This window comes from Aotus nancymaae, unplaced genomic scaffold (genome assembly GCF_030222135.1).
Source record: "Aotus nancymaae isolate 86718 unplaced genomic scaffold, 86718_ANA_hifiasm-v0.15.2.pri h1tg000099l, whole genome shotgun sequence".
Lineage (NCBI taxonomy): Eukaryota > Metazoa > Chordata > Mammalia > Primates > Aotidae > Aotus > Aotus nancymaae.
This window is the reverse complement of record NW_026988514.1, coordinates 6,250,344-6,272,577: the sequence shown is the minus strand read 5'-3', so window position 1 is coordinate 6,272,577 and position 22,234 is coordinate 6,250,344. Positions and strand designations below refer to the sequence as shown.

At 38.4% G+C, this 22,234-nt stretch overlaps 1 protein-coding gene across 1 annotated transcript in view; it reads right to left on the bottom strand.

Annotated features, from left to right (window-relative positions):
- The window catches only part of ZFAND4 (zinc finger AN1-type containing 4), a 64,775-nt gene that overhangs the window by 23,241 nt on the left and 19,300 nt on the right, over nucleotides 1–22,234 (bottom strand). The window contains exons 3-6 of the mRNA XM_012439268.2: nucleotides 11,183–11,258; nucleotides 10,169–10,236; nucleotides 6,514–6,700; nucleotides 560–707 (exon numbers count right to left, since the gene is read on the bottom strand). Coding sequence (XP_012294691.1) covers nucleotides 560–707; nucleotides 6,514–6,700; nucleotides 10,169–10,236; nucleotides 11,183–11,258 — 479 coding nt within the window. The remainder of the gene's footprint in view (nucleotides 1–559; nucleotides 708–6,513; nucleotides 6,701–10,168; nucleotides 10,237–11,182; nucleotides 11,259–22,234) is intronic.

Genomic DNA, 22,234 nt, shown 5'->3' with positions numbered 1-22,234 from the left:
AATGCCCAATAAACATATGAAAGGTGCTCAACTTTCCGGGTCATCAGAGAAATGCAAATTAAAACCACAATGTAATGCCACTACAAACAAAGTAGAATTACAAAAATTACAAAGGACAATGCAAAATACTGGTAAGAATATGGAAAAAATGGCAACTCTCATTTACAGTTGTAAAGAATGTAAATTAGTTCAATCACTTTGGAAAACTGACAACATCTACTAAATAGTAGATATTTTTATCCATAATAAATAAATATTAACATATTTAAAAAAGTAATTATTGCAAGATTAAGATTAAGCTCTCTCTTTTTAATCCTTCTTAGGCCCAAAACGATCTTTAAAATGATGAATTATGTTAAATGCATTATAATCTCTCCAGGTGTGCTTCTAATCTAAAAAAATTAATTTATCCTTTTTAGAAGTTTAATAAATAACTGAGGCCAGAAACTTGAAATGAATAATACTTTATAATGTTTTCACAATGACCAACAGACCTCATCGCTGAGAGCCCTGCAAGGGTAAACGAGAGATAAGCCTGGCCAAGTGCCAACAGCATCACCTTTTTGCTGAGATTCATGTTCTTCATCTTAGCCTTCAGCAGCTTCATCTTATTCATAGTTATTGAATTTTCAATTATCTGTTGACCAGAAGGAGAAGGCTCAGTTTCTTCATCCTCATCTGTATACAAATTATACATAGAACCACCACTGCAAAGAAAACAGTAACTACTTGAAATTTGTTTGATACCTGCTCAGTGTCTAAAAATGCTGTATATGAAACCGCAATCTATAGATGTTACTAATGACAAAACACTACATCCATTTTGTCAATGTCAATGTAAGGGAAATATATTTCAAAGAATATACTTCTTAAGAGAAAAAATGAAATGGGAATAAATATTATGATCTAGCATTACTGAAAATCTATTATAGCTGAACTTCTCTGAATTCGGTATATGATAAATGAAGATGTTTTGGCACCTGCCATATCATTCCCAAAGAGGCAAAATCCATTTCCATGAGAATGTCTGATTTCATTTTGTCAGCCAAAGCTGGTAATTGTGCAAACCAGACAACAAGCTAATGAGATTTCTGTGAATCAGAATTTTTTAAAAATTGGCACAGGAGAGAAGTACAGATTTTTAGTCATCCTGAGGGGATTCTAACTAAAAATAATAATTCATACACAGGTGTCATCAGAACATTTTCTATCTTAAAGAGCAAAAATGAAATTTTTTAAGTACAGATAACTTAAAATTTGTCTAAGTGTGTTTGAAAATGTAAAAACCTAGAATAGCATGGATTTTAACAAGAAAAAAGATAGTCTAGTCATGATACAAGCTATTAAACATTTTAAACATTTCAATTACTGATCAACCACAATGACATTATTTATATTTCAATGTAATTATATTTGGAGCCCTTCCTCTTTGATTGCATAATATAGTGGCTTATTACACTATCCTCATATTTATACTTACATGTTTGTTTTCCCCCTTATTCCCCCATATGTAAGCAAGTTGAAAGCAGATATTAGACTTTATCTTCTTAGTCTGCACCAGGCACAGTGCTTGACACATAGCCAATAAATGTTTGATGAACTGAACACAAAGATTTTGAAATTCCATTTATCTTTTCTATAATGGGAAAATTAGAATGGCAAGGATTTGATAAAACACAAACTCAGCATATTTTGAGAATTATTAAAACTTTAAAGCAGAATAGTTTCTATGCAGATTTACTTATAGGAAAAGTAATCTATGCTATGGAAGTATGAGGGTTAATAAAATTTCCCATTTTATATGGTTATAAGAAATGGAAATAACTTAGGATAGCCTTAATAGAGAATATTCCTTAATGTTTCTGAAGCACATACTATCACCGCACAAGGGCAAAAAAGAGAGTAGACAGTTCCATTCCTAAATTTTATATGGTGCAACACGAAATATTCTGAAACTGTGAGTTAATTACACGAACTACACGCATGGGTATCAGAAGGAAGAATGTAGGACTGGTCTCCACAACCAATTCAGTCTGTGATGCTTGACTTGTGACAGCCACAGTTACCTACAACAGTATGGCTACCACAGTATGATAACTGACAATGACAAAAATCTTCCTGCACCCTCCCTTTTCAGGTATTGTATAGTTGGCCTCGAGACAAAAGCCTTCACACATTAGAAGTTCTGGCACTCACTTGAGTGCACAAGCATGATGCAGTAAGGCCTGTCTGTCATTTGGTGCCTTACTACATTATGCTATGAGTAGTAGCAGGAAGAATCAGCTTAGGAACCAGATAGGGGATTTGAATCTTAAGGCTGCTGTACTAGCTTTTTTAGTCTTGAGCTAAATCACTTAACCTCTCTTACCTGGAGTTTCTTCATTAATAAAATCAGCTATAATATCTACCTTATGTAGTTTTGTAAGAATTAGGAATAAAGTATAAGAAGTGCCTGGTAGAGCAGGCATTCAGTAAATAGCAGGCAGTGTTACTACTTCAGTGTCGTACTCTCCTGCCTCAGCCTCCTGAGTAGCTGGGACTACAGGCGTGTGCCACCACACCCGGCTAATTTTTGTATTTTTAGTAGAGACGGGGTTTCACCATGTTAGCCAGGATGGTCTCGATCTCTTGACCTTGTGATCCAGCCACCTCAGCCTCCCAAAGTGCTGGGACTACAGGCTTGAGCCACCGCGCCTGGCTCACAGCAGAATTTCTTTACAAAAATTAAAAATAAAAATGAAGCCATAACCAAAAAATTTCCAACTGTTTATATCTGCTAGTCAATCAAGGAAGGCTGTTTATCAATAGTGAATTAGTTCACTATTGATCATGGCAGTTAAGGAAGTATGTCCTGAGAAAATAAACTTGTTTAAAGATTACTTTTCCAGCAGGAACAATTTCTCAAAAAGTTGACAGCATTGGAAGCAATATCAACAGTTGATTAAAAAATAAGACAAATGGGCCAGGTGTGGTGGCTCACACCTGTAATTGCAGCACTTCGGGAGGCTGAGGTGGGCGGATCATGAGATCAGGAGTTTGAGACCAGCCTGACCAATATGGTAAAACTCCATCTCTACTTAAAACACAAAAAAATTAGCTGGGCATGGTGGTGCGTGCCTGTAATCCCAGCTACTCAGGAGGCTGAGGCAAGAGAATCACTTGAATTTAGGAGGCAGAGGTTGCAGTGAGCCGAGATCACACCACTACACTCTAGCGTGAGCGACAAAGCAAGACTCTATCTCAAAATAAATAAATAAATAAATAAACAAAAAATAAAGGAAATGATTGAGTCATTTTCCTTGTTTTTTTTTATGAATTCACATATATTACCCATATTGCTCTGTGTTACTGTTTATTGCCGGCGTCAATACCAAGTTTGAAATGACGAAGAGTTGGTCCCTATGAACAGGCTGCATGAAACTACTACAGGTGAGAATATTTTCAAATAAGTTGCTAAACACTAACTTAGTACAAGTTTAAGTGAACACTGCTATAACTGATGGGGTGATGTGTGGAACAGAAAAAAACTTAACTGGACAAATTTATAGAGTTAGTGAACTTGTAAGGTTTTTTTTTTTTTTTTTTTTTGTCTTTTTGGGTCTCAGTCTGTCACCCAGGCTGGAATGCAGTCGCATGATCTTGGCTCACTGCAACCTCCTACCTCCTGGGCTCAAGCAATCCTCCCACCATAGACTCCAGGGTAGCCTGGGACTACAGGTTTGAGCCACCACACCCCTCTAAACATGTAAGGTCTTTAAAGTCTACAGTTATTCATTATATTATTCATCAGCAGGATTTTGTGGTAAATGTTTGAATCTATCTTGTGTTATTAAACCAGTAGTGTTAGTGCATAAACTTCATTCAGTATCTATCTGATGATGGATACATTTGGTGGCTTACTGGCAATAAAGTTTTATTATGTTTTTTTTAGCTCAGGAACTCTGAATGAGAAGAACTGGCCTTAACTACTATTATCAAACACTTTTTAAATCTTTTAATTTTATTTGGAAATTAGTGTTTATGGTGGACTTAATAATGTTTTGTAATGAATTTAACATAAATTTCAAAATAAAACAATGCTTATATGTGAAACATATACTGCAATAATGTCATTTTAACAACAACTAGTGTTTGAATTGCATGTAATAGCAAGCTGCAATGGTTCCCATGCTTTCCAATGTTGAAATGACATGACATCTCAAAGTTTTTCAAGGTAAAATACATAAAATCTCATTAGAGATCAGCATCAACAAGTCAACTTTTGCAGTTGACCTTGCAAATTTGATAGGCAACACTCACTTTCAATCTCAATTAGGTAAAACATTATTGCCACAGAAAAGAATTCCATTCTTCTCTGGAATCTGTGGTACAAACAGAAGAAAATTACCCAACTGTTAAGTCTATATTTTGAACTTTGTTAGTAAAATTTTGTGGAAATTTGTTCTCTCTCTTGTTATACAAGTACCTATTTAATATCCTCAATACTGTCTTGGCCTGAAAATCCTAAAATAGTTACTATCTGCACACCTTTACAGAATAAGTTTGCTACCCTTGTTGTAGACTAGGAAAGTCTCTTCTAGAACAGGAAGGATAAATGCCCTTTGTGTTAAGATCAGATCGCTTTCTACTCCTCTTTCTCATTCATTTATCCCTTTCCTTGTCCAATTATTGTAGATGAATAGAAAGGAAGAAAAAAATAAATTATCTTGTAATGAACAATAAGACAGTTCTAATGAAATTCCATGATGACATTTGGGCTGAGTCATAAACACAAATAGAAGTTGCCTGGGGAGAACTGGAGTAAGAGGAGAAAACTACATTTCAAGCAAAGGGGAAAACGTATGTAAAAACACAGCATAATGAAAATACCTGGAAAACTATGGTGACAGGTTGTCAAATGACTCATATGCTAAGCTGAGGAGCTTGGGTTTCCTTTAGGAAAAGGGAGCCAAAAGAGGGTGTACTAAGAAAGAAAACTGACAGTGAGCCAGCATGTGGCAAAACTGGTATGAAGACATTCTATTAATGGCCTAAGGCTGTAACACTCGCTGGTACCGCCTCCATTTCTTGCCCATGGTTTAGGCCAAGTATATAGTGCTAACCAGATGTTGACATATTAAAGACAACAGGTTAACACCCATGTGTCACAGTCTGCTCTCTGTGGCCACAAAAACTGAGTCTAATCTTTCTTCCACATAACACTCTGTGGTAGGCAGAATCCTAGGGAAATCTCTCTGATTCCTGACCCCTGGTGTTCACATCACATATGGTTTCCTACCCTTGAGTGTAGGCATGATGAATGTCTTGCTTCTAGCCAACTGAATATGGCAAAGGTAAAGGAATGTTGCAGATGTAATTTAGGCCCCAAATCAGTCAGTTTTGAGTTCATCAAAATGGAGCTGACGGCAGCCTCTAGCTAACAGCCAGCAAAAAACCAGATACTCCATCATATAACGGAAAGGAAATGAATTATGCCAGCAATATGAGTGGTCTTGAAAGTAGATTCTCCTCCCCAGTCAAGCCTCCTGATAAAAGACTTGCTGAAACCTTGATTCCAGACTTGTGGGACTCGGAGCATACCAATGCTGTGCCTGGACTCCTGACCCACAGAAACTGTTCTCCAAACTACAAGCTGTTTTTAATTTGAATGATTTTACCACTACCTTTTTATATTGCAGGACCTGTGACACCTTCCCTTCCTTTGTCTGCTTGGCAAACTCCACTCCCCTTTTAAGGTCACTTCTTCTCAGGGGTTGTGTCTAACTCTCTACCTTTCAAGCATAATAAAGGCTCTCTCATCTATTTTCCTAGAGATCTTGATACCTTTTTATAACATCACCAACATTATATCACAGATACTGTTTATAGCAGACTGTATGCTCCATGAAGGTAGGAACAATCATCTTTACAACATCAGTGCCTTGCTCAATGAATGGCCATAAAAGTTCAGTGAATGCTTAATAACTTGAAGTGAAAAGAGATTAACAATCATAGTAACTCAGAATGCACAACAACTGAGAGGTTGCCTTGTCCAATTCTCTAATTTTTCTATTGCTTAGCTAAATATCTAGGATTTTTCCTTCTGATTTTAGAATATTAAAATTTCTCTCCCTTTTATGGAGTAGGAAAACAAGACTAGAGAAGTAGAGATTTATCTGTCTTTAAACAGCAGAGTTAAATTTAGAAAAAAGGTATCAACTTTAGGCTTCACCCTATTATATTAAAGTGTATAACACACTATTATGACAGGATTCAATAATGTATTAGGCATCTTCGAGTTTCATAGAATAACAGAATCAAATCTTTTTATGAAAATATTCCACTCTGTAAGGAAATCTCAGTTTTATCATATCAATCAAATGATGGACAATTTCAGATTTTACATATTGGGGGCTGGGGTAGGAATGAGATGCATGACATTTGTTAATATATATAGATTTTTTTGACAACACAAGGTACATCATATGATGTTCTCCTTTTCTCAGTAAGACATGCAAATGAAAACCTATTTACCTTAAAGATTCAGATAATGGTGTTAAAGTGCCATCTCCTCTATCTACTATGCGAAAGAAATTCAACTGATCTCCTTCTCGGTATGCCAAAAACGTAACTTGCTTGTTGCAGGAGGTCTTCTCCCAGACCTCATCTCGACTGGAATCCAAGTACTCTGCCATCTCCCTAAGTGGATCTTCTGTAGGAACTACAAATGGAAAAGTGATAAATAAGCCTTCAATTTGGATCAAGTTTTATGCATCTTGGTACAGTGACAGGATATAATGTACTGAATTTGAACAATAACCCTGTGCATATAATATAAACATGATATTCTTCAAAAAGTTTCTGATCTTTCTAGAGTTAATATAGCAATCCCTATGTTGTGTTAATAAGAAACAAAATGCATGATTATGTTGCTATTTTCAAAAACAGGGCTAAACCAAAACATGAGGTTTTTTTCCTACTCCATTAGAGTCTGTATTTTTTTCCCTATGCCACTAGAGTCTGTATATTTCCTGATTCTACGACATTTTTATCAATTTTTTCACTATATATACTTTCTGCTCCCTATATCTTCAAATATTGGTTCCAATAATAATTAAAACCAACACAAATCCTACTTACTTTAAAGTACACGCACACACACAAAAACACACAATCAGGAGACATTCCTAAGAAATTAGAAGTAAGCAGACCTATCTTTTTCTTTCTGGTTTTATATAAAGGCTGATTCTTAGACCTGTTCCTTGACGTGAAGTCAAATAATTAAAAGTACATAATAACTTAGAATGTGAGGGAATCACTCAATGTACTAAAACTGCAACAGCTCCAGGAAAAAAAAAGTTCTCTTGTAAAGACATTCTCATCGTACTGTAGAAACATTTGTTTTCTCCTAAAAGAGGCCGTTATTTCCCAAGCTGCATAACTTTCATTTTTTTATTTTTATTTTTATTTTTTTTACCTTCTGGCCATGAGTGACAGTCTTTCATTTATTAACAGAATTGTGGTGCTCTACAACCCTTTAAAAAGAAGTTGCAGCAATAGGAAAATATTGAACTTGGAAAGCAATAAAGTAAAAACATCAAAGATGTTTCCATAGCCTAAATTCAATAACATTATCACTAACATAAAAATCTTATAATATGATTTAGCTTACTTTATGAAAATAGTTATTCAGATGTTTTTGATTTACTTCCATAGGCCCAAAATGTATACATATTAAAAGACACTTTTCAAACAAGTTCTTGCCCTTTGTAAGTTAATGCTCCACTTTTCATACTACATTAAAAGATAAAAATTTGGATCACAGGGCAGATCTTCGGGAAAGAAAAATAACAAAACAAAACGAAAAAGAAAAAAAATTATGCCTCTTTTCTTATATATTGCTATAGCCATTACCACAGTCACATAAAAGCCTTTCTTAAACCAGCATAGGATGCCTTACTCAGGCAGGTGTACCTGTGTCTTCTCATAACAGAAAAATCATTCAGATTTTATCAGCTATGAAATAATACATATGAAGTTTTATATGCATTGGACACAATGTAAAGGACATAATTTAGTTTTAAACAAGAGACTAATTTTAATATTTCTATGCTGCTTTGATAACGATTATTTCAAAAACAATTTTTACTTTTATTTTATTTTTTTTGAGACAGAGTCTCACTCTATCGCCCAGGCTGGAGTGCAGTGGTGCAATCTCCACTCACTGCAACCTCTGTCTCCCAGGTTCAAGGAATTCTCATGCCTCAGCCTCCTGAGTAGCCTGCCACCATGCCCAGCTAATTTTTGTATTTTTAGTAGCTATGGGTTTTCACCACGTTGGCCAAGCTGGTCTCAAACTCTTGGCCTCAAACCCAACACCTATAATCCCAGCAACTCAGAAGGCTGAGGCAGGAGATCGCTTGAACCTGGGTGGTAGAGTTTGCAGTGAGCCAAGATCATGCCACTGCACTTCAGCCTGGGTGACAGAGCAAGATTCCATCTCAAAAAAAAAAAAAAAAAAAAAAGAAAAAGAAAAAATAATTTTTGTACTAATAGAAAAAGTAGATTCTCTGATTAAACACTTTGGTTTAAAGCTGTACTAAACACAAGCAACTTTCAAAAATATAATACATAGAATTCACATGGCATTAAACACTATATAATTCTATCTTAACATAATGGCTCAGTAAACATAGGGTTCTTGTGCTACTCTCAGAGTTATTACTATAAATATCATCTATGTCACATAGGACAATTACACAAATCCAATTAATTAAAAGACTCTGGTATCAGGAGTGCTAAAAGGTTCTAACATTATTAACTTTTTTTCTCTAACCTATAAAAGGCAGTTCAATAGCCAAAGTAGCATATCTCATTAAATCCTCTTGAGGTAGCTAAGAAAAAGATGGCAATAATCCTATTTTCTAATCGAAATTATGAAACATAGGGATATAATTTGACATGTGGAAGCAAGCCAGGAATAGAATCAATACTTACCCTTTGGTTTTCTGGTTAGTGAAGGATCAAATAAATCTGAAGGCCTTCCTCAAAATGAGGTCCACAGAAGAGGATACTCTGACTAGTCACCTCTACTTGATGGGAAATCATGTGACATACCTGAATCAGGGACCAATGTGAATACTGCTGGCTCTTCTTGTGCTTATTAAAACCTTCTCATCAATCAAGTCTCCACTAACGTCATCTTTTTCAAGGGCTCTTCCTACACTATTTTCTGCATAGCACTTATAACCATGAGAGAAGTTTCATGGACTCTTTACACATTTATTGTAGGCAGTATCATGAAGCAGAGACTTTCTCTCCCATGTCTACTGCACTTGGAACACTGCATTTAGTAGATGCTCAATATGTATTTGTTGAATGAATGACTAGATTTCAGAACTACCTATATTCTGAGAAAGGATGTAACAGGGCACGATAATATCCATGAAACCCAGACGCATCACAAACCAAGTAAACAGGCAATGTTGGAATTTTGCAAAACAATCATAATCTAAGGAATTGAAGACTTAGTAGATTAAAAAATAAACAAGACTCCTATGAAACTAAACAATGGTAACAGAATATTTATAGTATGTCATTCTATTTCTGTTCCCTATACTGGCAAAAGATTTATTTTTAAATCTCCCTGGATTGAATTGGGAATCATGAGATTTTTCTGAAAGGTATTTTAGAGTTCCAGCCTCTACGCATTTAGGTTATAAAGAACAATGCCGGGCTGGGCGTGGTAGCTCACACCCGTAATCCCAGTACTTTGGGAGGCAGAGGTGGGTGGATCACGAGGTCAAGAGATTGAGACCATCCTGGTCAACATGGTGAAACCCCGTCTCTACTAAAAACACAAAAAATTAGCTGGGCATGGTGGCGCGTGCCTGTAATCCCAGCTACTCAGGAGGCTGAGGCAGGAGAATTGCCTGAACCCAGAAGGAGGAGGTTGCGGTAAGCTGAGATCGCACCCTTGCACTCCAGCCTCAGTAACAAGAGCGAAACTCCGTTTTTTAAAAAAAAACAAAAAAAACAATGCCTAGAGAATCAAATGTGATTTTTCTAAGACCTAATAGCAGAAAGGAAACCTAAATAAAACCTGAGGCTATAAAAATGCTAACTGACATAAAGAATGTTACTGTCACATTGCTTTTATATATATATATATATATATATATATGCCTACCTCTTCTAGTATTTATAGGTCCACCACGCATAGCCAAAACCAGCTTCAAGGTACAACCTTCTGAAATGCTGTGGACAGTTAACACAAAAATAAATCATAATCATCAAAATACATTCAGTGTTAAATATATATATAATTATGTGCTGATTTATCAGGCAGAGTGCCTACTCTCTAAAATATAAAAAGATACAGCAATGTAAATAAATATAAAATGTTCATGTATTTGCTGGTACAAATAATAAAAAAGTAAAACAAATTTTCATAAGCCATAAATATGATGTGAAATCCAAGAATAAACATACTGGAAAAGACCTCTGTGATTACATGTTTTAGCCTGTTCATTTCACGTGTAAGGAAAAGGAGGCCCAAAGACGAAAAGAGGCTTGGCCAAGACCCAAAGTGTAGAAAATAGCAAATCTATTTAGTAAAACAGAAAACAGAAAACTAAGACTCCCAGTGCTCTTACAGCTATTCCACATTGCCTCTTATCCTTTTGTCCTTTTCTTAAGAAAAGAGTGATAAATTATGCGAAAGAGGGGAGAAATAAGAAAGACAAAGTGTCAGAAAGTATGTTGGTAGTCGCTGGTGCACAGAACATTGCTTAGTAACAAAATGAGGGCTTAAGGAGAAAGGAAAGACTCTGTGAAGAACAATTCTCTCTTATACGTAACTCGTAAAAACAGAAAGAAAAGGAACGTGGCCAGGAGGGAATTGTTAAATATTCAAAGAAAGGAGCAAAGTAGGCAAGAAGATAATAGGAAGATTTCAAAAGGCAGAAGATAAACAGCCTGGCATGAAAAATGAAAAGGTAAAACAAATATATCAGAGGATGAAGGTTAAGTAGTATAGGGTACCAAACTAATGCATCTAAAGTTCAGGGTGTATAATGAAACTAGGAATCTGAACCACTCAGAAGAAAAAGAGACACGATCTAAGAATTCAAAAGAAAAACATTAGCATATGGAGTCATAACACTAAGTGCCTACAAAATAGCCAATATGCAATTACACTCACTTGTAATCATCCAAGCAATAATCATCTTCAAGTTCCATGTTATTCCAAATTAAGTGTTGTTGACAGATGGGAATACCTTAGGGGAAAGTTATTTTTAAAAAAGTGTTAAAGAATTCAATAGCATCTCCAAAAGAGTATGATACACAAATCTATTTCATTAAGGAACTAGGAGTACTAATAAATTAAACATTCTTCTAAATTGAATGCTAGGTGCTTAGCTAAAATTTACAGAACCATAGGTAGAAGGCATGCCTAAAAGGAGACGTAGTCCAATACATTCACTTTAGAAAAGAACAAGATGTTGCAGTAACTCCTGGTCCTAAAACAAGGTATAAGATTAGGGAGCCCTTTAAAAGGCAAGATATCATACTCCTGCACAGCAGAAGAAACTATCAACAGAGTAAACAGATGATCTACTGAATGGGAAAACATATTCACAAACTATGCATCTGACAAAGGTCTAATATCTACAATCTATAAAGAACTTAAACAATTCAACAAACAAAAAACAACCCCACAAAAAAATGGGCAAAGGATATGAACAGACACTTCACAAAAAAAAAGATATATATGTGGCTAACAAATATATTTAAAAAGTTCAACATCACTAATCATTAGAGAAATGCAAATCAAAACCACGATGAAATACAAGCTCATACCAGTCAGAATGGCTATTATTAAAAAGTAAAAAATAACAGACGTTGGCAAGGTTAAGGAGAAAAGGGAACAATATACACTAGTGGTGGGAATGCAAATTAGTTCAGCCATTGTGGAAAGCAATGTGGAGATTTCTCAAAGAGTTTAAAACAGAACTACTGTTCAACCCAGCAATCCCACTACTTGGTATATACCCAAAAGAAAATAAATTGTTCTATCAAAAAGACACATGCACTAGTATGTCTCATCACAGCACTATTCACAATAGCAAAGAGATGAAATCAATCTAGATGCCACCACAACAGTGGACTGGACAAATAAAATGTGGTACATATATACCACAGAACACTATGCAACCATAAAAAGAATAAAATCATGTCCTTTGCAGCAACACAGATGCAGCTGGAGGCCATGATCCTAAGAGAACAAATGCAGGAACAGAAAATCAAATACTATGTGTTCTCAATTATAAGCAGGAGCTAAACATTGAGTGTACATGGACACAAGATGGGAACAACAGACATTGGGGACTACATGGGGAGGGGCAAGGGGACATGGGTTGAAAAACTACCTATCAACTATTATGCTCACATCCTGGGTGACAGGATAATCCATACACCAAACTTCAGAGACACACAATTTACCCATGTAACAAACCTGACCATGTACCCACTGAACCTAAAATAAAAGTTGAAAAAAAAAAAAGACATTATCAATCATGCCTGAAGAGTTTAATATTTAAGGCCTAAAATGGAAATCAAAAGCAAGTAGGAGTGGCTATTCTTATATCAGATAAAACAGACTTTAAAGCAACAATATTAAAAAATAAAGACAAAGAAGGTCATTATAAAATGATAAAAGGATCAATCCAACAGGAAGATATTACAATCCTAAATATATATGCACCTAATTCTTAAGCTCCCAGATTCAAAAAACAATTACTACTCGACCTAAGAAAAGAGAGACAGCAACATAATAGTAGTGGGGGACTTTAACACTCCACTGACAGCACTAGACAGGTCATTAAGACAGAAAGGCAACAAAGAAACAATGGACTTAAACTACACTATAGAACAAATGGACGTAACAGATATTTACAGAACATTCTACTGAAGAACTGCAGAATATACATTCTTCTCATCAGCATATGGAACATTCTCCAAGGTAGATATGAGAGGCCACAAAAAAGTCTTTAAAAAATTTTTAAAATCAAAATTCCATCAAGTATCTTCTCAGACCACAGTGGAATAAAATTAGAAATCAACTCCAAAAGGGAACCCTCCAACTATACAAATACATGGACAATCTGCTACTGAATGATTTTTGGGTTAACAATGAAATTAAAATGGAAATTTAAAAATTCTTCCAAAGGAATAATAGTGATACAAGTTATCTAAGCCTCTGGGATATAGCAAAAGCAATGCTAAAGGAAAGATTATAGTGCTAAACGCCTATATCAAAAAGTCTAAAAGATTACAAACTGACAATGTAACATCACACCTCAAGGACTAGAGAAACAAGAACAAACTAAACCCACAGATAGCAGAAGAAAATAAATAACAAAGATCAGAGCTTCTGCTCTCAAATTGAAACAAAAAAATAGTAAAGATCAATAGACAAAAGGCTGGTTGTTTGAAAATATAAACAAAATCGATAGGCCATTAGCTAGATTAATCAAGAAAAGAAGACAGAAGATGCAAATAAACGCAATTAGAAATAAAAATGGAGACATTACAACTTACACCACAGAAATACAAAAGATCATTCAAGACTACTATAAATACCTTGGTGCACACAAACCAGAAAATATAGATGAAATGGATAAATTCCTAGAAATGTACAATCCTCCTACCTTAAGTCAGGAAGAAATAGAAATCCTGAACAGACCAATAACAAGCAGTGAGAATGAATCAGTAATTTTAAAATTGCCAACAACAACAAAAAAATCTCAGGGCCAGATGGATTCACAGCTGAATTCTACCAGACATTCAAAGAATTGGTACCAATCCTACAGAAACAATTCCAAAAGATTGAAAAAGAGGGAATCCACCCTAACTCATTCTATGTAGCCAGAATTACCCTGAATTTAGGAAATTACCCTGAAGCCAGGAAAAGTACATAACAAAAAATAAAACTACAGACCATTATCTCTGATTAACACAAATGTAAAGATTTCAATAAAAGACCAGCAAACCAAATCTAATACACATCAAAAAGGTTGTTCACCAAGATGAAGTAGTAATGGTTCAACATACATAAGTAAATAAATGTAATTCACCACATAAACAGAATTGGAAACAAAAACCATATAACTGCCTGGGCACAGTGGCTCACACCTGTAATCCCAGCACTTTGGGAGGTTGAGGTGGGCGGATGACCTGAGGTCAAGAGTTCAAGAGCAGCCTGGCCAACATTTTGAAACTAGGTCTCTACTAAAAATAGAAAAATTAGCCAGGCAAGGTAGTGCATAATCCCAGCTACTTGGGAGGCTGAGGCAGGGAAATCACTTGAACCTGAGAGGTGGAGGTTGTAGTGAGTGAGCAGAGATCATGCCACTGCACTCCAGCCTGGGCAACAGAGTGAGACTCCATCTCAAAAACAAAAAGAAGGCTGGGCACAGTGGCTCATGCCTGTAATCCCAGCACTTTGGGAGGCTGAGGTGGGCAGATCACCTGAGGTCAGGAATTCGAAACCAGCCTGACCACCATGTAGAAACCCTGTCTCTACAGAAATTTAAAAAAAAAATTAGCCGGACATGGTGGCACATGCCTGTAATCCCAGCTACTCGGGAGGCTGAGGCAGGAGAAGTGCTTGAATCTGGGAGGCAGAGGTTGCAGTGAGCCAGGTTCACGCCACTGCACTCCAGCCTGGGCAACAAGAACGAAACTCCGTCTCAAAAAAAAAATATGATCATCTCAATAGATGCAGAAAAAGCATTTGATAAAAACCCAGCATCCTGGGCACCTGTAATCCCAGCTACTCAGGAGGCTGAGACAGGAGAATTGCTTGAACCCAGCAGGTGGAGACTGCAGTGAACTGAGATCATGCCACTGGCCACTGCACTCCAGCCTGGGCGACAGAGTTAGACTCCATCTCAAAAAACAAAAACAACAACAAAAAAAGAAGAAAAAACCCCCAGCATCCCTTTATGACAAAAACCCTCAACAAACTAAGCACAGAAGGAACATATCTCAACATAAAATGCAACAATGTTTTTTCTGGTCCCAAGGACCGGTGTCCTTTGGTGATGTTGAACCGCAGGTACTTTACCTGTTGTCTGCAGATTTGGGCCTTTTTCCATGAGACTTTGTATCCTGCCTCTGTAAGTAGCTGCAGCAGTGCCTTGGTCCACATACTGGACCAAGGAACACATTTCACAGCTTAAAAAGGAGGGAATCCTGGTCAAATGCCAGTCTCCCTGGAACACCCCTCTATTGCCAGTAAGGAAGCCCAGTGGGGGATATTGCCCAGTACAGAACCTGAGAGCAGTTAATGGTGCTGCAATCACCCTCCACTGGTGGTTCCTAACCCATATACTCTCCTGGGTCAGCTCCCGGACAAGGCTAAGTGGTTCACATGCCTGAACTTAAATAATACTTTTTTCTGTCTACAATTGGCACCAAAAAGCCAGCTGCTTTTCGCCTTTAAATGGGAGAACCCCAAAACACAAAGGAAGATGCAACTAACCTGGACTTGTTTGCCCCAAGGATTTAAAAACTCTCTCACACTGTTTGGCAAGGCACTCACCACAAACCTAGCTGCCTTCACACAAGAGAACCTCAAGTGCACACTGGTGCAGTACATGGACTGAGGCGCTGCTGCAGCTACCTACAGAGGCAGGATACAAAGTCTCATGGAAAAAGGCCCAAATCTGCAGACAACAGGTAAAGTACCTGGGGTTCAACATCACCAAAGGACACCGGTCCTTGGGACCAGAAAAAAAAAGGGTAATTTGCTCCATGCCCACTCCCAACACCAAGCGGAAGCTCCAGGAGTTTCTCGGGGCGGCAGGCTTCTGCCACATATGGATTCCCGGCTTCTCGGACATAGGAAGGCCTCTCTATGGGGCACAAATTGGGCTGGAAAATAAATCCCTTGAGTGGGATAGTAGCCAAAATATGGCTTTCTGGGAAATCAAAGCACTACTCCAAAGTGCCCCAGCACTAGAACTTCCAGATGTCACCCGGAAATTCAATCTGTTCATTCAGGAGAGAAACAAAACTGCACTTGGGGTCCCCACCCAAACCACTGGGCCTTGGCAGAAACCAGTAGCATATCTATCTAAACAGTTGGATGTAGTGGCATCGGGATGGCCCTGTTGTATCCGAGCCTTAGCCGCCATAGTCATTATAATAAAGGGAGCTAACAAGCTAACCTTGGGCCAAACTGTCCATATCAAAGTGCCCCACTCAGTATCTACCCTTATAAGCAGTCAAGGGCACCAGTGGCTCTCAAATGCCGTTTAACCCACTACCAAGGACTGCTATGTGAAAACCTGCAGGTCACCATTAACACCGTGCATGGCCTCAACCTGGCCACATTTCTAACCATAGAGGAGAAAGCCCCAAACCACAACTGTAAGGAGGTGGTAAATAAAGTCTTTGCTAGTCGGCTAGAACTCAAGGACTGTCCCCTCCCAAAGGAAGACTTAAACCTGTTCACTAATGAAAGCAGCTATGTCCAAAATGGGGAAAGGTATGCAGGGTATGCAGTCACCACCACCACTGAAGTGGTCAAGGCGGCCCCCTTGCCCAGAGGCTGGTCAGCACAATGGGTGGAATTACACGCCCTCATTCAGGCCCTGTGCCACGCGGAAGGTAAAGTGGCCAATATTTACACCAACTCCAAGTACACCTTTGCAACTGTCCACATACATGGGGCAATATACAAGGAGAAAGGGCTGCGAACAGCAGGAGAAAAAAAAATAAAAAATAAGGAAAAAATTCTCAGATTGCTAGAAGCAGTTTAAAAGCCCAAAAAGGTAGCTGTCATGCATTGCAGGGGTCACCAAAGAAAAACTAATTTTACCTCTACAGGAAACTGGCTGGCTAACTGAGAAGCTAAGGCAGCCGCACTGCAAAAAAAGCCTGTGCAGGCCTCTGCCCACTTGTTCATAGTCACGCCTTGGCTCCAACAGGATGTGGGAAAGCTGGAGTACTCCAAGGAAGAAAACCAGTGGGCACAGCAGGTGGGGGCAAAGCAGAGTGCTGGGGGATGGTGGCTATTCCCTGACAACAGACTGGAGGTGCCTAGGAACTTGGCTCATACCATCGTTACTCTGTGCCATGGTCTCACCCACCTAAGTAAAACTGCTCTGGAAACCTTACTCAACAGGTATTACTATATTGCAACCCTCCCTAAACTCTGTGCTGCAGTAAGCAGTCAGTGCCTTACCTGTGCTAAAAACAACCCCCCACAGTGGCTAAAACCTGCCCTAGAAGTGCAATGAATGGGGGGACTACCCCTTTAAGAACATAAAGGTGGACTTTACTAAAGTCAAGCCCATGTAAAGGGTACAAATACCTACTGGTTCTTGTATGTACATACTCAGGCTGGAATGAGGCACTCCCAACTAAAAGGGAAAAAGTCCAAGAAGTAACGAAAGTCCTACTTCGTGAAATTGTTCCCCAATACAGGATTCCACTCACCATACACAGTGACAGCATTTGTGGCAGAGATCATCCAAGCCCTCATCAGCATACTCAAGATTAAGTAAAAACTTTATACAGCCTACAGGCCACGAAGCTCAGGGAAAGTGGAGCACATGAATCAAACCCTGAAGGTTACACTAGCAAAGCTGTCAGGAAACCCAGGCTTCCTGGGTAGATACGCTTCCCCTAGCCCTGTTGCAGTCACGGTGTACAACGGGACCTGCCGGCTACTCACCCTTTAAAATCCTATTTGGAAGGCACCCCGCTCTGGTTAACAAAGTAAGGGGAAACCTCAGACAGCTAGGGGAAACAAGCATAACATCCCAGCTGCAGGCATTGGGAAAGCTGCTGTCCCAGGTCAGTCAGTTTGTAATAAAAAAAAGTACCTATCTCCCTAGTCAATCCAGTATATCCCTTCCAACCTGGGGACCAGGTCTGGGTAAAAAATTTGAAAAAAGGAACCCCTCCACCCTGTCTGGACAGGGCCCAATACTGTAATCGTTGTCACCCAACTGCTCTCAAAGTTGCAGGAGTCTTTCTGTGGGTACACTATTCCAGAGTCAAGAGGGCCCACCTGAACGCATCACTGAACTGGCAGACTGCACATCCAGACCCTCGGCACCCCACAAAAATCATGCTTCGGCAGCCTAATTCCTAAAAACTCGTCAAGCCCTGCTCTAGTCACACAACTGGAAGCTAAGTCAATGCAGGGCCAAAGCTTAAGAAGCCTCTATGAATCAGCAAATGTGAACTAAAATCTTAACACTTGAAACTATTCTAACAGCATTTGTTGTTCTACTGTTGTGCTGTCATCATTGTCATCCCTTGAGGGACATTCCTTGTCCATGTCTGGTGTAAAATGTCACTTCCTATTTTACTATTAATAATCTTCTTGGCCCTTGTCTTTGGCCCTTGCCTAATTAACATACTCTGGGCACTTCATTAAAGCCACGGTAATTAAAAAAACAAATGCTCAGTTACTAGCCCTCCGTGAGTACAAGCTGCTAAGCACAAACACCAGGGTGTAAAAAGTAATGCTCCCTAATATCCATAAAAAAGCATCAAAGGGGGCAGTAATGTGGAAATTTTGCCCAGAATTTTGTCAGCACGTTGTCAGCAACTGTTCCTATTTTTAAAACAGACCCTATTTTTGTTAGTAAGTGCTTCTTTCTGCTTCTGTGCTTATTGCTTACTAACTGGAAAACCTTAAGAGAAACTGCCTCATTGTCTAAAACCTGCTGCATTGTCTAAAGTCCTGAGTTACTTCCCCTGCCCTTCACCTATAAAAACTATGTAGTTTTCTTAGCCAGGGTCCAGATTTTTGGGTGTAAACCCTTCTGGGCCCACCAGCGTAATAAAGTGTGTTCCTCCGTTCCCCTGAGTGCTGCTTGGGTTTCTTGTCAGGTAAGATTTTCCAGAACAGTATAATGGACACTGGAGACTCAGAAGGTGGGGAGGATAAAGGGCCTAGAAGACAGTCTGTAATGCTGCAAAGTACAGTCCTTATGACTTATATTTAGTGTTAAAAGTATATAAGTGTATTGTGGACAATATTCAATGCTGAAAATTATAGTTCAGAAGACTTTTTTCACATTTCTGTGGTGTTAAAGTAACATTAAGGAAGATTCTATAGTATATATATATATATATTTTTTTTTTTTACAAACTGCACATTTGAATGTCTCTAGAAAATCTGGACTATGCTAGCCAGGGAGTGAGCATATCCATTCAACAGAACACTTAATGAATACTGATACTGATGAAAATCTCTTTCAGATTTCTCACATACTGACCTCTCAAATTACTTTTGCTTATGATACTATAAAATAAGTGAACTAGAATACTAATAGTAAGTAAAAGTATGTGTTGCCTTTTCTTATTATAAGCCAGGCACTGTTACACATGCTAGATCTATGTTATCACAATTTAACTGCAACGACAATCTTGTGAAGTGGACATCAACAGTGTCCCTGTTTCACAGGTGGTAAGATCAAAGCACAAAAAGATTGAGTGACATATCAAGAGCATGTCATGGATCAAAGATGTGAAGTCCCAGCAGGCTGACTCCAGAGACTGCACTCAAACTTTATGACAATCAGTCTTTAGAAAGTCAGCCTCCATGGCTGGGCACGATGGTTCACGCATGTAATCCCAGCATTTTGGGAGGTCTGAGGTCAGGAGTTCAAGACCAGCTGACTAACATGGCAAAACCCCACCTCTACTAAAAATACAAAAATTAGCCATAAGTGGTGGCAGGCACCTGTAATCCCAGCTACTCAGGAGGCTGAGGCAGGAGAATCGCTTGAACCCAGCAGGCAGAGGTTGCAGTGAGCCAAGATCACCCATTGCCTGGGCAACAGAACGAGACTCCGTTTGAAAAAAGAAAAGAAAATCAGTCATCTTAAAGCAAAAGTAGCTGCCTGAGGGATATGCTTCAGTGGTATTGGCTATCAGTAGACCTTAATGTCTACTAAATGTTCACCAATGTCCTAAAAGATCATCATGTACTATAGCCCTCAGGGGTTCCAGGTGCGCGTGTGCGTGTGTGTATGTGTGTACACATGTATCTCCCAAATGGTACAGACCACTTCATTTGCTTATAGCTAAAAAAGAATACCAGTGGGCCGGGTGTGGTGGCTCACGCCTGTAATCCCAGCACTTTGGGAGGCCGAGGCGGGTGGATCATGAGGTCAAGAGATCGAGACCATCCTGGTCAACATGGTGAAACTCCGTCTCTACTAAAAATACAAAAAATTATCTGGGCATGGTGGTGTATGCCTGTAATCCCAGCTACTCAGGAGGCTGAGGCAGGAGAATTGCCTGAACCCAGGAGGCGGAGGTAGCGGTGAGCCGAGATCGTGCCATTGCATTCCAGTCGGGGTAACAAGAGGGAAACTCCATCTCAAAAAAAAAAAATAAAGAATACCAGTAAGGAAAGGCTGTTAAGCTAGAAATTATTTTGCTTTAAAAGTATGTGCTTATTTAAAAAATTTTTAATGTTTCAAGGTTATCTTTTCAATCAAACATATAGAATTTCATCAGCATTACTAGATAAAGCAATTTAGGCAAGTAACACCATGTTTACATTCAATCAACATCATAGAGTTTGTAATAAAAACTTCAGAGCTGGACTGAAGAGCTAGAAGCAATACTTTGATCACTGTTAAAAGGACATAGCCATCATTTCACAGGGTAAAAATTCAAAGGTGAGCAGACAACATGAGGCAGCATGGAACTCCAAGACTAAGCTGGGGTCCTGACTGCCACCTAAGCTGTTCTCTTGCACATTAAAGTGGACAAATGATCTGAACATTTTTCAAAAGAAGACATACAAATGGCCAACAGGTACATGAAAAAATGCTTAACACTAATCATCAGAGAAAAGCAAATCAAAACCATCATGAGATAGCATCTCACCCCAGTTTAAATGGCTACTATGAAAAAGACAAAAAATGATGGATGCTGGCAAGGATGCAGAGAAAGGAGAAACACTCATATACTGTTGGTGGGAATGTGTATTAGTACAGTCACTATAGAAAACAGCATGAAGATTCCTCAAAAGTTTAAAAATAGATCAACCATATGATCCGGCAATCCTACTGCTACTCTGGGTATATATTAAAGAAAGCATATCAGTATATCAAAGAGATATCTGTATTCTCAAATTAATTGCAGCACTATTCACAACAGCCAAAATATGAAATTAACCTAAGTGTCCATCAACTGATAAGTGAAAAAATAAAATGTGGTATATACACATAATGAAATATTATTCAGCCATTAAAAAGAATAAACTTCTGGGCCAGGCGCGGTGGCTCACACCTGTAATCCCAGCACTTTGGGAGGCCGAGGTGGGCGAATCACGAGGTTAGTTCAAGACCAGACTGGCCAACATGGTGAAATCCCATCTCAACTAAAAAAACACAAAAATTAGGTGGGCATGGTGGCTCATGCCTGTAATCCCAACTAGTTGGGAGGCTGAGGTAGGAGAATTGCTTGAACCAGGATGTGGGAGGCAGAGGTTACAGTGAGCTGAGATCGCACCGCTGCACTCCAGCCTGGGCTACAGAGTGAGATTCCATCTCAAAAAAAAAAAAAAAAGAAAAAGAAAAAGAAACTTCTATTATTTGCAGCAGCATGAGTGGAACTAGAGAACATTATGTTAAGTGAAAAAAGCCAGGCACAGAAAGACAAACATCACATCTTCTCTTATATGTAGAAGCTAAAACAGTGGGTGTTATGGAGATAGAAGACTGATGGTTACCAGAGGCTGGGAAGAATAGGGGGAAGGAGGGGATGAAGAGACGTTGATTAATGGGTACAAAAATAGGTAGAAGAAATAAGTTCTAGTATTCAACAGCACAGTAGGGTGACTATAGTTAATAATTTATTGTATATTTCAAAATAGCTAGAATAGTAGATTTCTAACACTCTCAACACAAAGAAATGATAAATAAATCAAGGTGATAGATATCCTGATTACCCCAATTTGATCATTGCACATTGTATGCATGTATCAAAATATCACATGTACCCTACAAATATGTACAATTATATGAATCAGTTTTAAAAATGAAAAAAAAATCATTGTCTTCTACCTCCACATCTTGTCCCACTGGAAGGTCTTCAGGAGCTATCATCTCCTATGATAACAGTGTCTTCTGTAGTACCTCCTGAAGGACCTGCCTGAGACTGTTTTATAGTTAAGTCCTTTTTATAAAGCATATACTCTAAAACAATAACT